Consider the following 16,822-nt stretch of genomic DNA (forward strand, 5'->3'; position numbering starts at 1 on the left):
TTGAATTAAAATTTAATTATAATGTCAAAACTAAAGCGGATGAACATGTTCTTAAGAATGATTAACCTTCTTTTGTATTTATTTCACTTATATAATATGGAATACACGTTTTATCATTCAAAATCAAATCAAAATAATGTGAAAATGTTTAATTCAAATGAAAATTAACTACACGATACATTTCAAAATCATTGTAACATTCAAGATTGTTTAGTTTTTCTTAATGGTCAAATAAAAGTGGTTATTTTAAAAAATCTTCAGGTAGATCACTGGCTATTAAATGAAATATTTGGATAGTTATTTTAAACAAAGCTGATCTGAGTTTAAATATATATATATTCACCCGAACAATGTATATTTCATATTCTTCAGTGTAAGATGATCTTTTCTTCATTCATTAATATACACTTAATTAAAAGAAAAATATCTCAGCATAAATTGTGCATGGTTGCTGAACTGTTTCGCTTTATATTCATTTTACATGTGAATATGCAGAAATAGTTTTGTAAAAAAAGAGATTATATTAGCAGTGGATATATATAAGATTTGCATGAAATGATGCCTCTATGCAAAAAGTGTGTACTACAGACGTTTGATAGTAATTTGAGTAAAAATAATTTTCCAAATTCAATTAGTAAAAGTATTTATCATATCATTTTCTAGACTCAATTTATGTTTGTCGAATATTAATTCGATTTTTTATTTAACAGATAATCTGGTTCACTGGGTATTGTTCTGCTTGTATCTTCCCACTGAAGTTTAAGACTGCAATCGATCAGTCAGTTATTGGCATATATACATACTGTGCGTATGCCTCGATATTGCCTTAATTCAAATAGAACGAAACGCGCGTCCTGGATTCCACTGCTAGCCGCTATCCATCTTTGCTTATAGATAATCTGTTTGTTTTTTTTTTCTTTTTAAATAAAAAGACAGTTATTTACTTGTGAACAGCTTATAAGTGTATGTGTTTATGCGTGAGGGAGAGGCAATAAGTGGATCTATGAGAAAATAAGAGAAGAGTACATAGAAAGTAAAGTAAATGGATAGCGATTATCAGTGGATTTTATGAGGCGCATTCCGTTCCATTTAAGACCTGTCGTCTGAATACACTAGGATCACAGTGTTGCTATTCACTGAATAAATCGATTTTGATAACTTTGAAATGGTTCTATAAAAGATTTATAGATATATACGAACAGATATTGGTCTCACTTTCTGGTGATTTATAATAAAATTACGCACAGATGTTATTCTCGAAAATCCATTTCGATGAAATTCAATATAGAGTACGATATGTATTTCGGTTTGATTTTTTAACATGTTAATCTAGTTTCATTTGCTAGTCTTTATCCATTAGGTCCAAATTTATTTGGAATAACAATTCAAAATGGGAAACTTTGTTTTTCACCTATATTAAGTATCCATATTGATCAATTGATTGAATTAATTTTGAAGTGTAATGATTATTCAAGTAAAATGTTAAAAGCGTTTTTGGAAATGGATATGCCAGAAAACGAAACAACTGTTCTTACTGAAATAATACACAAATTATTTAGCATAAAACTATGTTTGACTTAAGGTTAATGTAAATAAATTAGGTACCACCGATAGCGGTGCATGGTAGTTATCACATATATTAAAATGATTTCATTTAAGGATTTCAATCATTGTATACCAAATCATTCTAACAATAAGGCAAACATGAAAAGATTTAGTCTTTATTTGAGTATAGAATAATTTATATTTTTCAAGTTTACTCAGTAAACAATTAAATATCATTCACAATCAACAAATCATCAATAAGTTACAGATTCACTAGTGACTCAATCAGTTCTCTTGGTCATATTGTGTCTTCACAGCCTCATAGTTAGTAACCTGTATTCTATACAGATATTATTTAATTATATTAAAAAGTAAATTAATCTTCGTTCGAAATCAATCAGCAGCGCAAAGTTTTAAATTCTCATAAATTATTGTGCTTAAGAATTTTCAGATACTTAGAGGATAATTAATAATTTGAAGCTAAGATGACAGAACGTATTATCGAGATTTTAGTGTTTTAGGCCGTGGCAACACAACTAAGGCTAGAATTGTTTATGTATACATATGTGTAAATGAATATGCATTTTTTATTGATATGCCATAATATATGTCATAAAACCATCATCTCTCATTCTTTTGTTCATTAATGTTGCCATAATCATCAGTTTAATTTTTGTTCATTTTTCTCCATTTTTATTGCGAATGAAATAATCATATTTTAAAATACTTTACCGTTTAGAAATGAAGTAAGTAAAGGATAATTAACAGAAAAATAAACTGGAAAAAAATAAACAAAGGATAGTTTAATGTTTTATTCCAGGTAAATTTTAATTATCCCATGACAGACTTATTATTACGTCCCAGGTGTGAGTCTTGGTGACGGGTTCATGGATGCACGCCGCTAAATAGTCTCGTACTAGGACGAAACAGATGTCGACTACCTTATTGTTTGCAGTGGTCTCTAAATTGATATCATTCCGTGATCTTATCTGTGATATGATGTATTTGTTGGATTTATTAACCGTACTAGTCTACTACTCATCGAAATCAAAATATTTGTGAATAAACTGAGTGGATTTGATGAAAAGACTAATTATCCATAAGCGACTATTACGCCACACATTTTTCAACTTTATGAACGAATTTAATGTTTGTGAGACATAAGAGTTTGCTCAAGATGCACATATGCCAACCAAAACTAATCATAACTCAATCTTGATTACAAATAATGATAAAACCCAAATCCCTAATAATAGTATTATGTAATTGTCTTCCAGTATAATGTGGTGTACGTTGGTTGGCTATTTACTTCTAAAGATTGTAACTCAACAATTAATCCTCGGTTACATACATAACATTGTGCTAATCAAAAGATCGCGCTGATTCGCTGACTCGGGTTTTATAAGACAAGCTTAAGAACGAACTATTAACAGAACTCTAAATTTGTATTTTGAGCAATAATCAATTATAGTTATAGACACATTTAAGTCGGCTACAAAACAGGCAGCTATTGGATATCATGATGTCTGGTTATATTGTATGTTGTATGATGATGGTTGACGATTCAGAGTTAAACTACATATATTCTCCACTGATTAACCACAGAGGAAAACCAGGGATTAGTGGACTATTAATTTGTCCTAGTGTGCAGCACCTCAGTGATAGGCATAATGATGTAGTCAAAGATTTGAGCTAGGAGTGCATGGTCCCACGGTAATCGTTTAATCATTGAACTATCATGTTAGCAACCAGTTGTATACATTTACATCTTCACTCAAATCATACTACAGTGCAAAGATCAACCAATTTCATTAAAGACTTGTGTTTCATTCATAAATATGGCTGAACTCCACCGTTCGCTCTTACCTATCAGGATTTCAGGAATTCATTTAAATGAAATCATTAGTGAGCATACAGTAATTGGTTTGATAAAGTTAAAATTGATCTCCAGAAACTAAGTCTCATAACTATATTTATATATATGTCCACGAGACTTTATTATCTAAAATTTATTAAACCATGTAAAGATGATCAGAATGTTTGCGTTACAAGAAACTACCTCACATCCATTATGTAAAGAAAACACATTGAGTTTCGCATAATGATTTTTAAGTACTATTATTGTTCACTTACCATTACATAAATGTTACCGTTACATAAAGTTGTACTGTCTAGTGTGCTTATCAATAGTTGTTGACAGTTTTCTTTTACTATTTTCCTTCACGCCTACTTATACGATCATCACTTAGAATGACTTGAGAAAGAAAAGAAACTAACCGTTTGTTGAGATCGGCCTTTATTTATTTGTTTTTGTCTGAATTCTATTTTCTACATTTTTTTCCAGTTATTTAGCTTGAATTAATAACCATTAATAATACTATAGTTCATTTCTCTACCTAACAGACGAAATAGATAACAGGTATACAGTTTTAATCACGTTATATACAGATAAGTTAAGAAACGCTTTCACTTAGTGTTTATTGTCATCTTTTCATTCACTTTTTCCTCATCATTAGTGGTTTTATTTAATATTATATTTTCGGTAAGATATAGAATTCTGAGCACAAGGTATTTCAACAAGTTTCCTTTTCTTTATTGTTGTTATTGTGATTAGTTAGGATTATGTAACCATTAAAAACAGCATATTTATCTACAACTAATGTGTTTTCATTACTTTGTCTGGATAGAATATAATCAAATAACCTGATTCATTACTACAATTACTTTTCAACGTAACAATTGAGTGACAGATGTAAAGGTTGGCTACAATTTGTCTCTTATTCAAACTGTCGATAAATAAAACTTTACTTCGTTGTTTTAACACACTAATAGATGGTATTGTATCAATAGATCCTTTAATAACCATAATATATAGTCGAACTGATTCAGTTACTTTTACCTTGTAAGTGTATTTAGGAAAAGTAGGCATTTAAACTTACTGTTGCAAGCATACACTATGAATGAAAAGCTATTTAATTAGGTAAGAGAATTTGCGTGGTATGTAGCATTTACATAATCTTTGCAATGAAAATATTAGTCAAGTGAAATTTGTTCACAAAAATATATTTAAGCTGTTATTTTAAATAAGGATCATTGAAAATACCTAAACTGTTTACTTTCTAATACATATGAGAAGGAAATACAGTCCTCTATTACAATAAAATAACACAGTTGGAGACGGATGGAAGAAAGTTAGGAGCGGCTAAACTAAAAAGTGGCATGAATTTATAAAGTCACTAAATTTTAGCCTGAGTCATGTTAATAGATGTTGGCTACTTGTTTGGGGTCCGTGTGACTATCGTAACCAATGGTTGGAGACTGTGGTGGACTTGGCTCAGAATCGATCACAATGGCATGTGTGTATACACTCTCTCCCTTAAACCATGAGATTGAAACTGCTTTATGTTTTTCTTTCTACGAATTAATTATTTCTTCCTGTACTATATCCTTATATGCAATCATTCTTTTATATATTACTACAGTTGAATTAACTACTTCTATGAATTCGGTGTTCATCTTGTTGTTCTAATGAAGTGTGGCAAGTAGGACCAATACATATATGTGTCTGGCCCTACGTTGTAGCCGACTGAACAAACATTTTGATGTTTCTTACTTTTTCATGCCTTTGATGTAATAATTAGGAACCAATAATCATAATTTTCATAATATAAGCAATCCGAATAATGTGTCAGTTTTAAATAAAAGGGTGGGTACCCAATAACCTAAAACTACTTTAAATAATCGAAATTGTAGTGCTGTTATACCTTTCAGGGTCATTTTCCCTTTTTGTGATAAAGAAGGGTGATGATACGAATTGTATACTAATTGAATAAACAATACAAAAATGTAATGACTGAAAACGATTACTTTTGGCAAGTGTATTAGTTAACGAGAAAATTGGTAATTAGTGTTATCATAACCATCAAAAATACTTGTAAACACATTTACGCTGAATACGGGTTCAAGGTTTATGAACACTTGGCTTTAGAGTCCGTACAACAAATTCCATGTTGACAATATAATCTATTATTTATAATCAATAAAAGACCAAGTATTACCATTACACTCAATGTTAATAAATTTGCTTAACCATTGACTTATGTTAATAAGCATATTTCCGAATCTCACTTATCTATATTCCACCTGTGAGATTGAGATTATTTGAGAGAATTACATGCTTTCTATTCAACGACAATTTGAGAAAAATCGAAAGTTTGAAGGGTTTTCAATATGTTATATGAGTATTTAGTTAATGAATAGCATAATATACATTGTTTACAAAAGTCAGCTGAATTATTTTTTCTCATAAAGTTAGTGATATGTTAATAGGTAATAAAACAATTTACTTTTTAAAATTACTAATTAACATTTCTGGTACTTTTTTTATTGACGTTGATCCAAAATATATGTAATAGTACATTGAATTTAAACTCTGAACCTGTGGATCATATTATTTTCTAATTTGTTTCTCATATACTATTTATTATCCATTTTAATTTTGATTTCTTTTGATTTTTCGTAAATTTATAACAATTCAAACTGATATATTATGATAATAACCATAATTATGAATTTTTTCATTACTGAATGCATTTTGTTCTGCAAACATCAAGATACATACGTTTTCTTTTACAGTAACCATATGATTTGTTGATCAATGGATTTTCTATTAAGTAGTTTCCCATAAAATAAATTGTTTCATTGTACTTTTACATCTACATTATTAACACCGTATGTAAGCAAGAAAAGGAAACTAACGAATAAAGTTGAAATCTTTGTTGAAAATACAAAGATTGAAAAAGGTCATTCAAAGGTATTTGATTAGTAATTGTTTTAAGTATTACATTTACTAACAATATTAATTACTTGGTCAGATAATTGAACTTCCGTTCTTATTGTTCTTTTTATATAAAGCCTATTATTATGCCGAGAGTGTGTTTAATGTTGCAACCAATATAACTTCAACAATCAAAAGTCTAGTGTAAATACCCTTCCTTATTTGATTAAATGTCCAACAAGAACCAATTTTAATAGATCGATATACATTGAAATTTGTTTGTGTTTGGAAGATAAAATCGTAAAAATATTATTATAAGTTAAGAGTTATTAAAATAACAAAATCGCAAACAATATTACAAAGGTTTGTACTTCACTTTACATAATTTGAAATGAACAGTTTGGTAGTACATACAATATGATCCCAAGTTGATTACTTTTACCTGGAATCGATAAATGAGTTATTCAGAACTTTTCAAATGAATAATGGAGAATGGTCTCACAAACGTAAAAACTCTAGAAAATAAAATAAGTCTTCTAGGTACAGATGATCGTCAGTAGATAAAACATTACAGAGTATTGTGTTAAAGATAATAATCATAACTTAAATACAACTGAGAAAGTCTTGATTTCAAATATATGTTTTAGGAAACGAGCATAAAATGAGATATTATACAATTGAATACTTAAATAAATTTGCCATAGTTTATGAGCTGATATCCCTCTGTGATAATTTTTTGTCCTCGATTCTCTCGTTAAAATTCAATCGAAATCTTTTTTATCCTTTTTCTTAGTACAACTCAGGTATCCATCCTAAGAGATTTTTTTAAATTTATTAATTGTGATCAATAGTTTCCTGCCATTATGAAATACGGTGTTCAGTGTATCTTATATTTATACTCAACTAATTAATGTATATATATTTTTAAGGTTATCAAACCCTCTGTAATGCATTCAGGAAATAAAGGAACTTATATTTATTCTTTCTCTGTACTAAAATTTGTAAATGTTATGAAGGAGTAGATAAGTAGCACTGTAATTGACCTATATTTTTTAATCAGAGCAATTTATTTTATTGCTAATGTAAATTGTAACTAATTAACCAACATCAAGTATTGTCTAACTCAGTGTATTCATATTTGATTAATGATTACATAAATAATCCAGGTATAACCGGTTCTATTTAGATATAGTTTTGAATTATTTATGGTGTATAACAGACAGTCTGTAGTCTCAATTTTCTTCCTTCCGTCAAACAAATCACAGTCTTTCGTGTGCCGGTACTATACTTTATGCATAACCTTGGGTGATTCTGCAAGCCACCCTGAGGAATTTCAATGATTTATTAGACAATCAAAGTGTATATGTTATGAATAAATAATTTATTGCAGAAATAAAAAAATGGAACTCATAAAAACTACTTAAATGGTTGACATTGTTATGAAGATTCAAATTAGAGTAAGGTCTGCGATTATAATGAAGCAATGCTTTGCAGCCATTATTACAGATAGTTCATTGAATTGAAAACTTAAGTTGTTTAAGCTACTTTGAAAGAAAGTTATATTTTCCGCTGTCAAATTAATAATTTTCTCATCATTATCTTAGGAAATGCTCACAATCGTTTCAATTATCAATATTAAGGTGTGTAAAAATCATGAAAGTTATCAAGATTACAGGGTTGTACATCCACAACCTTACAGGAAATTGAACCCAAGACCTTAAGGTCTCACAATTTTATTCAGTTCTTACATTATGATTTAATTATTTGCTGTGTATCCATAATTAAATTTTAAAATTTGTGCAGACAACCGAATGGTACCATCTTGAAATTGATTGGTTTGTTTGCAAAGTACAGTTTCACGGACGTTAATATATTTTATGTAATTACTTAATTGGATCATGTTAACTCTTTTTTATTTTCTTTTTTTTGAGAAAACAATGGTTTAAACAAAGAAAATACTGATGATGGTAAATCAAATAATAATCAGTCCAAAAAACGTGTCAACTATTTATGTGGACCTGACGGTAAATTAATTGTTACTACTGCTTTAGCACCAGACTATGATCGAACAAATCAGTAAGTGTTGAAGTGAACTAAATTTCAATGTCAAATTATCATAATTCATTATCATAATTTGCTGGACTGGAATCAATTACCAAATTTTAACAGACCCACTTAAGCATTAAATAATGGCTTAAATCAGATTTAACCCAGGGTATGCTAAAAAAGAGCATACAGAAATCATTTCTCCGTTTACAATGGTTCTATCAATAAGTTCGATTGATTATGATCATTGTCTTTAAAGTGAATCGATTTTCAGAAAACATCCTTCCTAAAGATCACAAATTCAGATCAGGAAAATGTCTATCTATCCCTATTATCTCTTTTATGACTCATAAAACACGATTTAGGCAAGTTATACATATTTGAAGATAATTTTGCTATAATTACTAAATAATTACGACTTTTTGATAATCCAATCAGAATATATAACACTATTAAGACTCTTAAACATTGCTCGTTTAATTAAAATAGTAATATTTTATTGAAGATCATGTAATTCTTCATGCGGTTATTTTTTGTTTGTGATAAATTGGTCGCATCATAGAATGGAATAATAGAATTTATATGACAGTGTCAATTTGTTTAAATGTAACGTGTAGATTAGAAAAAAATAAACTCAAGAACTCTGTCTCTGAAAATTTACCTTCGAATAAAATTACTTAAACCCAATAAAAAAAGTGTTTTATCAGTAAGCATTTACAGCGATTGGTAAATTCCATTGAAATCATCAACCAATCAATCATAGACTGCCATCGAAAGCCTAAAAGCACTAGATAACCATTTCGTATTAGTATGAGTCACCTCAGCAATACTCAGCCACGATCTCACACGCAGGACTCGAACCTAGCACACTCGGTCTTACACAAACGCGTGTGAGACTTAAACCCAGTTAAAATATATTTCGTCTAATTTTATAATACTATCATTTTAATTATAGCTTTTTAGCGGTTAACCACAAACTCATGTAAAAAATAACATTTTTATCATCGTATATTCACAAGTATATTTGTACTAAATAAGAATTTTCTTTCTTCAAAAATAGTTTTATTAAACCAATACAGATTTACTTGTCCATAGCATTACTACCTAACCAAAAAAGGTAAATGTTGACAACTGCAACAATAAATTGGTTAGTACCATTAAAACTTGATCTTGAATTTACTTTAATTATACAAACAACCATATACATATCTATGATATATTGTTCAAATTATGATATTCCTGTCTAATCAGTCCCAACAAAACAATAATTTCAATATTGTTATCAATTTTTAATATTTAGATTATTGACTAGTGATTTTTCTTTTTCTCATTTATGATTAATTAATTTTGAGTTTCTAATAGATTTATCTGCTTATTTTACTGAGTAAAATAAGATTAGAGTAGCATAGGAAACACATTTAATAATGATACATACTTGAAGTTAAATAATTTTGTTAGTGTATTAAAAAGGTCTAAATTATGTGAAGAAAAACATATTTTTCTGTAACTAGTTTCTTGTCAAAGTCTCTGCCGTAATAAAAACATTTATCAACTTAAAGATAAATCAATATCAAATATTAATTAGCAGTAGATTAGTTTTTTAGTAAATTTCCTAGAATCTGTTTAGAAACTAGTGATCAGTTAGTAAGTCAACTAATGATAGCTTAATTGAAAACAAGATTACATAGTGAATCAGTTGCTACAACTAGTTAGGTAAGAATAAAGAAAAAGGGAATTGTGTAAGCTCGAAATATAGAAATTGAGAAGTGTAGGCAGAATTAAATAAAAGGTCAGAGTAAATCAAAATACTTCACAAAGCATTTTCTGTACACAGTGACTACGTTTATTTATGTATATTCCTATAGGTTCTGTTGTATGTAAGAGACGAATTCTAAACACATGAGGCAAGTTCGACAGAACTCTAATTTTGAAAGATAACATGGTATCGAGACAATGGACAATATCAACTACATGTTCTAGAAAAAAACTACTTGGTGCTTCCTTTTGCATTTTGATCAACAATGAGAGATAATGTTGATGTTCTTTTCAAGTTTATATGAATAGCGGTCTTGATACCTCCAATATAAATAATTTTACACTATTAATTGTATTTCCTAAATTAACTAACAAAAACTGTTCTAAACTATACAGTAATTCGTTTATGCTGAACTTTTATTGAAACATCCAGGTTTTGTCTTAATCTGACGGTCAAACTAACACTAAATAATAGCCGTTTGAAAGATACGACACCTCTTCAAATTACTGAAATTCATGTGGACATTTATTATACTAGGGAAAGATCTTCACATTTGCTAGTAAGTTTGTTTAATCAGTCAGTATAAAGACATTAGGATTATTGTGTATTAAGCGTGACAGAATGTGAATATGTGCTTCGGTAAGAATTCATAAAACTCGCATTATTTACATTGAATCGACGACATTTCTACTCAGAGTCCATTGCAAATCACACTCCAATAAATAAAAATAAAATACACAACATCCGTCACAACCCACTTCGTTCAACACAACTTCAATCATTTCATATCAAATGAAGTTCAGAGTTCCTTAATACTTCATCAGTTGTTAAGTAATGTCGTGAATACAAATTGATTTGAAGAACACCTGAAAACACAAAACAAATTCAGTATGTAGCTTAATCTGCATTACTGTCTCTCATTATTTGATTGACCTAAAATATTTTCAGTTGCAAAGTCTCTTTAGATATCATAATAAATATGTGTAGGTGTGCAATTCTAGATACCTGGTTCAAAAATCGATTGTGTGAGATGTATTTTCATGCATTTAGTTTAAGACATCGTTCATTGATTCACTGAAATCATCAGTAGAACGGGTTTTTACAACATTTTGAAATCATGACTTCTCAGACTCAAAATTTCACTTATAAATCATAATATTTGATCATTTTCTGAGTCGGTTAATAGATACATCGATATACCGACTTGTGCAATTATTGTCAGAATGAATTAAGATATCTGTTTCTACGTTGGTGTTTTAATTTCAAGTATTTTGAAAACAAACCTATTTTTCACAATCATCTAACCTCACATTTAGTTGTTTGTTAGTAATTTCAAACAGCTTTAACCTGTAATGAAAGAAAATCTGAATATTTTGGTTCCGTTTTGATTTGGTCTACATCAGGTGTGTTCAATTTATTTTTTAAACAATAATTGTTATTTTGATAAAATCTGCAGTGATATTTGGCTGAATAAATCGTTTGTGTGTGATTGCTTACTCTTCAGTTATACAACAACTGATATTGTACTGATTCACAATAATTTTCATTACAAATCTTGTTATGTTTTATTCACGTTCTTGATCAAGGACTAAGGTTGAGATACATGTATGCAAGAAATTACTTTTTTTCTCTATTAATGTATAGGCAAAATGATGTGTAGTAAGCTTTTCTAATGTATCTTTTAATGAATATTTCACTACATTATTTATTTGTTAGAATTCGCTTTTATAATAAAGTATTAGTGTATTGCTGTAGCCACATTCTGTAACATTAACCGTTCCCTTTCGGATTACACATAAATACGTACACGTACGGTGGTTGGAGGTGGCAAGTAGTCAGAGATTTTTTCGTTTGGGCATATCTATAATCCAGAAAGGTCGGATGTTACTTTACTATAGAACTGAACTACATTTTATGTAGTGTTACTGTCACAAATGTTACTACTGATTTGTTCGAGCTGTGATGGATTTCTTTGTGGGAATGTGATATTTTTTACTTATCTGTTACTGATCATCACAATTAGATATCACAGGCTTATATACACTAGAGTGAATTAAATCAAATAAACTTCTTTAAATAAAAAGCTTTATATATTCAAGACTTGGTTACATAAATGATTAATATATATTTATTCTGTTTAAATACATACAATTAGGCCTTGATAAAACTTGAGGCCATGCTCGAATTCAGTGTGATATATGCGTAATATTTGATGAACATCACATTCTTTAATATTCGTTTAGTGTATTGCTACTGCGGTATGACATTTAGCATTCATTTCTTCTTATTTCAACAAAAATTCATTTTATGTTACCACTATTTCATTTAATTAATCTTCATCAGTTAATCATTAAATCTTAGTATGGTGTGTATATAAGTGTATTTGGTTGATAACTTGTTACTATTGCTTCCTAAACGGTAAATAAAATCTTCCACTTACATCAGTTTTTATCTTTTACCTTATGCCATGCAAATGTCGATTTTTTCTTATTCCAAGTACCAGTCAGTAATAATCGTAACAGCTTTGATATTTTTATACGTATACACAAAGAACTAGACAGGTATCATCGGTTACATTGAATGACGATCGTTACATTGGACTTTGGAATGAAGTTGATAATATGAATAATTGGATCTCAAATAAGTAATATACAAGCATCATAATTATTTTATAACTTATTAATCTTAAATTTGACCCCACGAAAGGGATGCGCATTCATACAATGTCCTCACAATAGGACAAAATAATTTATCCAGTCTTGTATTTCACTGTTTTTCTATGCCTTGTCAGTTTGCGACAAAATATATTTCCTACCGGTGGTATGCACACGGTATCTCTTTCTTTATGGATTTCAGTTCAATAAATGAAGTTTTATAATTTATTTAATATTCTAAATAAAACATATTCAATCACTTAGTAATTAATTTAAACTCTCAATAACAGTAACGATGTTACTACAACTATTACTAACAATAATAGTAATAATAGTCACCTTCAGAAGAGATGTACACTATCGTCATTGACTGATTCAATACTTTGACACCTTAGTTTAAATAGATCAAGACAAAAACAATAAACGTACGAAGATTAAAATCTAACCCACACACACATACACACATGTAAATGCTTGCATATATAAACACATTGGTAAACTATGAATAAGAACACTACACATGCTCATAGATATGTATACATACTTACAAATCAATAATTTCATATTAACTGTCTCAGAGAAATAAGCATAATTTCAACATTTTAATATGTTATGCTTATCAATAATGTGCAGTAAATATGATGAGAATATGGTATATCCAATTTCTCATTAAATAATGGAAATACTACTACTATTACTATCAGCTTAGAAGATTGATCATACTCTTATATATATATGTATATATATAAGATTCCACAAAAAAATACAGTATTGTCCTCCATTTATATATATATATATATATATATATATATATATATGTGAGTGTGTATTTATTTAGTATCTACGCCCTGTGTACACAAATATGTTGTGTGTTTATAGATAATAATTTATTAGTTTCTTCATGCAAGCCAACTGGTCACATACATATGAGCAGTGGTACCAAGTAGTTTGCAACATAGAAACCGGTTGAATTGTATTCTAAAGTTAATCAATATGAATTTACTAAATCTTGATGAGCGTACTCAGTGAAATTCAATTACGTTTCATATATTAATAATAAAAATAATCGTGAGTATTCCATGAATTTAATATAACCGAATGAGTATGTTTATTGAGATAGAATCGTGTTGTTGATATTCACAGCAGAACCATTCAAAACTCCCTGTTTCTAATTGAGTACATCAGACGACAGACTTAATATTGTGTACATTTACAAATAAGTAAATGACTAGAAGTGAAATCTAAGGTGTTTGTTTCATTTTATTGGCAATATTAGATGCACCAGCATCTAAAATGGTGTACTATAGAACGGCTAATTGATTGACTGACTAGCTAATGTTTCATTATCGTACACTAAATAAGGTGTATTTTGGTCGGTTATACTTAGTCTTGATAAGGTGTTAGCTCACAGACTAGACTGTCTACATTTCAGCCATTAGATACAAATTTGAATCGTCTCATTAAGCTAACTCAATTTATACAGTAAGTATGATATGTATGGTATACTGGTCTGCAGAAGACGATATAAACCCTGAGTTGAGTACATAAATGACTGCTACTACTGTAAAAAATACTAATAATGGTTTGTGTTGAATAAAATAGGAATAAAGGTGTGCAAAATACCTCGGAAGTACAGTACATAATAAAAGTAAAGCAATTTTCTCGGTTATTACTATTATATTTTACTACAAAATTATTTAGGCAAACGAAAATCATTTCAATAAACAACTGATTGAAAATAGACCACCATTGAAAACTTGAAAGCACTGGACGACTTTCCCATCCAGATATGAAGAAACTCAGCAGTATCCATCGACCTCCCTGCACACGTAGTTCAAACTCAGGGATAGCTCATTCAGAGGCACCAGCATCTTAATAATAATGCTTATTAACCAAGAACATCAAACGCAGTATTCTTCGTTTCATAGAATAATACTGTTTATTTACTAATCTTAATCTGTTCAATATACTGAAATGTGAACAATGAACAACTAGTTCAGTCTTAAAAATCAACGACGAATCATTTGTGTTACTCTTAATAAGTAACTAAATATTATATTAGGATTTGTGGAAATTGTGGTAGTTGAAATCATGAACTGATCTTAGGTAGACTACCATGGAAAATGTTGAAGCACGGGAGTGCCGCCTCGTCCGATTAATGTATTCCTGAGCAGTGCGCATCCATGACCCAATATATGGAGATCAAATCCATCACTTTCACTCTCGTGTGGGGACGTTCGACTTGTAGACCATCGAGCCGGCATCCGACCGTGCTTCTGACTTTTCAGTGTTACTCTTACTTAGATCAATTAAATGCGACAGTCTGCACAACCCCATCCTGCCGAAACACAGTCATTTTACATTTTACCTTTCGTCGAAAAATGTTCTATGATCATTCATTCGTTTGACAATTCAATGCATTATTTTAATTACCATTAAAAATAATATATTGTTTAAAAAGTGTATTTATTTTCTAAAGCCCTAATTTTTTTAATACAATTTCAATGATCACTTTATTTTTACTTTTTTCTTCATTTAATTATTCTACTTTTTTGGATCTGTCATTAAAATACATTAAAAACATTTTACGAAAATTTCAGAAATTTGCATATTGATAGATAACTGATTCATTATCTCAACCATTGACATTACTATAATATCCACAAAACCCCTTCTGATATTAATCAACATATGCTCGCTAGTGACTGGCTTCAAGAGGTATATCCTGGACATTATCGCCATTGGATGCTGGCTCAGCGATCTAGTGGTTAAGCGTTCGCGCGTGAGGCTGATAGGTCCTGGTTTCAAACATCACGGGGAGCGGGATCGTGGATGCGCACTGCTGAGAAGTCCCACAGCAGGACGACACGTCAGTCTGGTGCTTCCATGGTGGTCTAGCTTCAACTGACTCATGATCTCAACCATTGAGTTAGATCATTTGTTTGTTCGCTGCTCATTCATTTGTTCAGAATATTTCTTGTAATTACTACTCATTTTAAGCAAAAAGTTCGGAAAGTCTCTATGTTATATTCATAGATTTAGATTTAACTTAATCTTAATTTGTATAGCCTTCAGTTAATTAAGTAATCTGTTAATTTTAAACTATGATTTACATGATGTTTTTAAAAGAAGCTAAATTTGAGTCTTTAAAATGTACAGAAATACGTAATTACACAAAATTGTTGATTGACATGATTTAAAATGAGTTACAATGAAATCGCATACTGTATTTTGGATATTTTAGCCTTATTCATATTCTACTCATCTATATATTTTCTCATTTCTTACATTATGAATCATTTGAATATTAGTGGCAGTCTTATTAGCATTATTATGTTACCTGAAAAAAAAGAGTAATATAACAATTGAATTCTAGATTGTAATAGTCAATCAGTCAGTCAATGAAACAGACAGTTGGTCAACTACTTTTATCATTACATTTAACAATGTGTATAGATTTAAATATGTTTATATTAGGATTTATATTACTAGGCAACTATGATTGATATAATATTTCATGTAGATTAGTTACATATTAAAAGATTATTTTATGTCATATAAAATCTGGTAACCATATGGTTTTTAATGTGATTCAAATTAACGCTAACCTAATTATTCAAGATATGTTATGAAATTATGAAGATATATATCTATTGATTAACAATTAAATGTTTCTAGATCAGGTTACAGGTATGTAAATTATGATTTGTCACATACTTTTGATATTATTACTATTATTATTATTATTGATTTTAAACAGTTTGTATTCTTCTAATTGTTCATAAAACTAGTTAAAATCAAATCTTGAAGATATTAGAAACCATAGTGAATTATGGTTTATTTTCTGCTCAAATATGTTGGGATTTTTTCTACATATCCTATATATCCTCCTCAATATTACTATAATGGTAGATTTTAAAAAATCATAAAAAGGAACCAAAATATCATATGATACCGGTTCATAAAGCCAATGATTATCTGTCTGAGGTCTATTAGTCTATTTAAGACCACATGATTGGTATCCAAAATATAACTGTTATTAAT

The 16,822-nt window shown here is 29.3% G+C and overlaps 1 protein-coding gene across 1 annotated transcript in view; it reads left to right on the top strand.

The window, feature by feature from the left end:
- MS3_00008630 (uncharacterized protein) overlaps nt 1-16,822 on the top strand; it is a 69,604-nt gene that overhangs the window by 26,762 nt on the left and 26,020 nt on the right. The window contains exon 3 of the mRNA XM_051216963.1: nt 8,254-8,398. Coding sequence (XP_051065596.1) covers nt 8,254-8,398 — 145 coding nt within the window. The remainder of the gene's footprint in view (nt 1-8,253; nt 8,399-16,822) is intronic.

Source organism: Schistosoma haematobium, chromosome 6 (genome assembly GCF_000699445.3).
Source record: "Schistosoma haematobium chromosome 6, whole genome shotgun sequence".
Taxonomy (NCBI): Eukaryota; Metazoa; Platyhelminthes; class Trematoda; order Strigeidida; family Schistosomatidae; genus Schistosoma; species Schistosoma haematobium.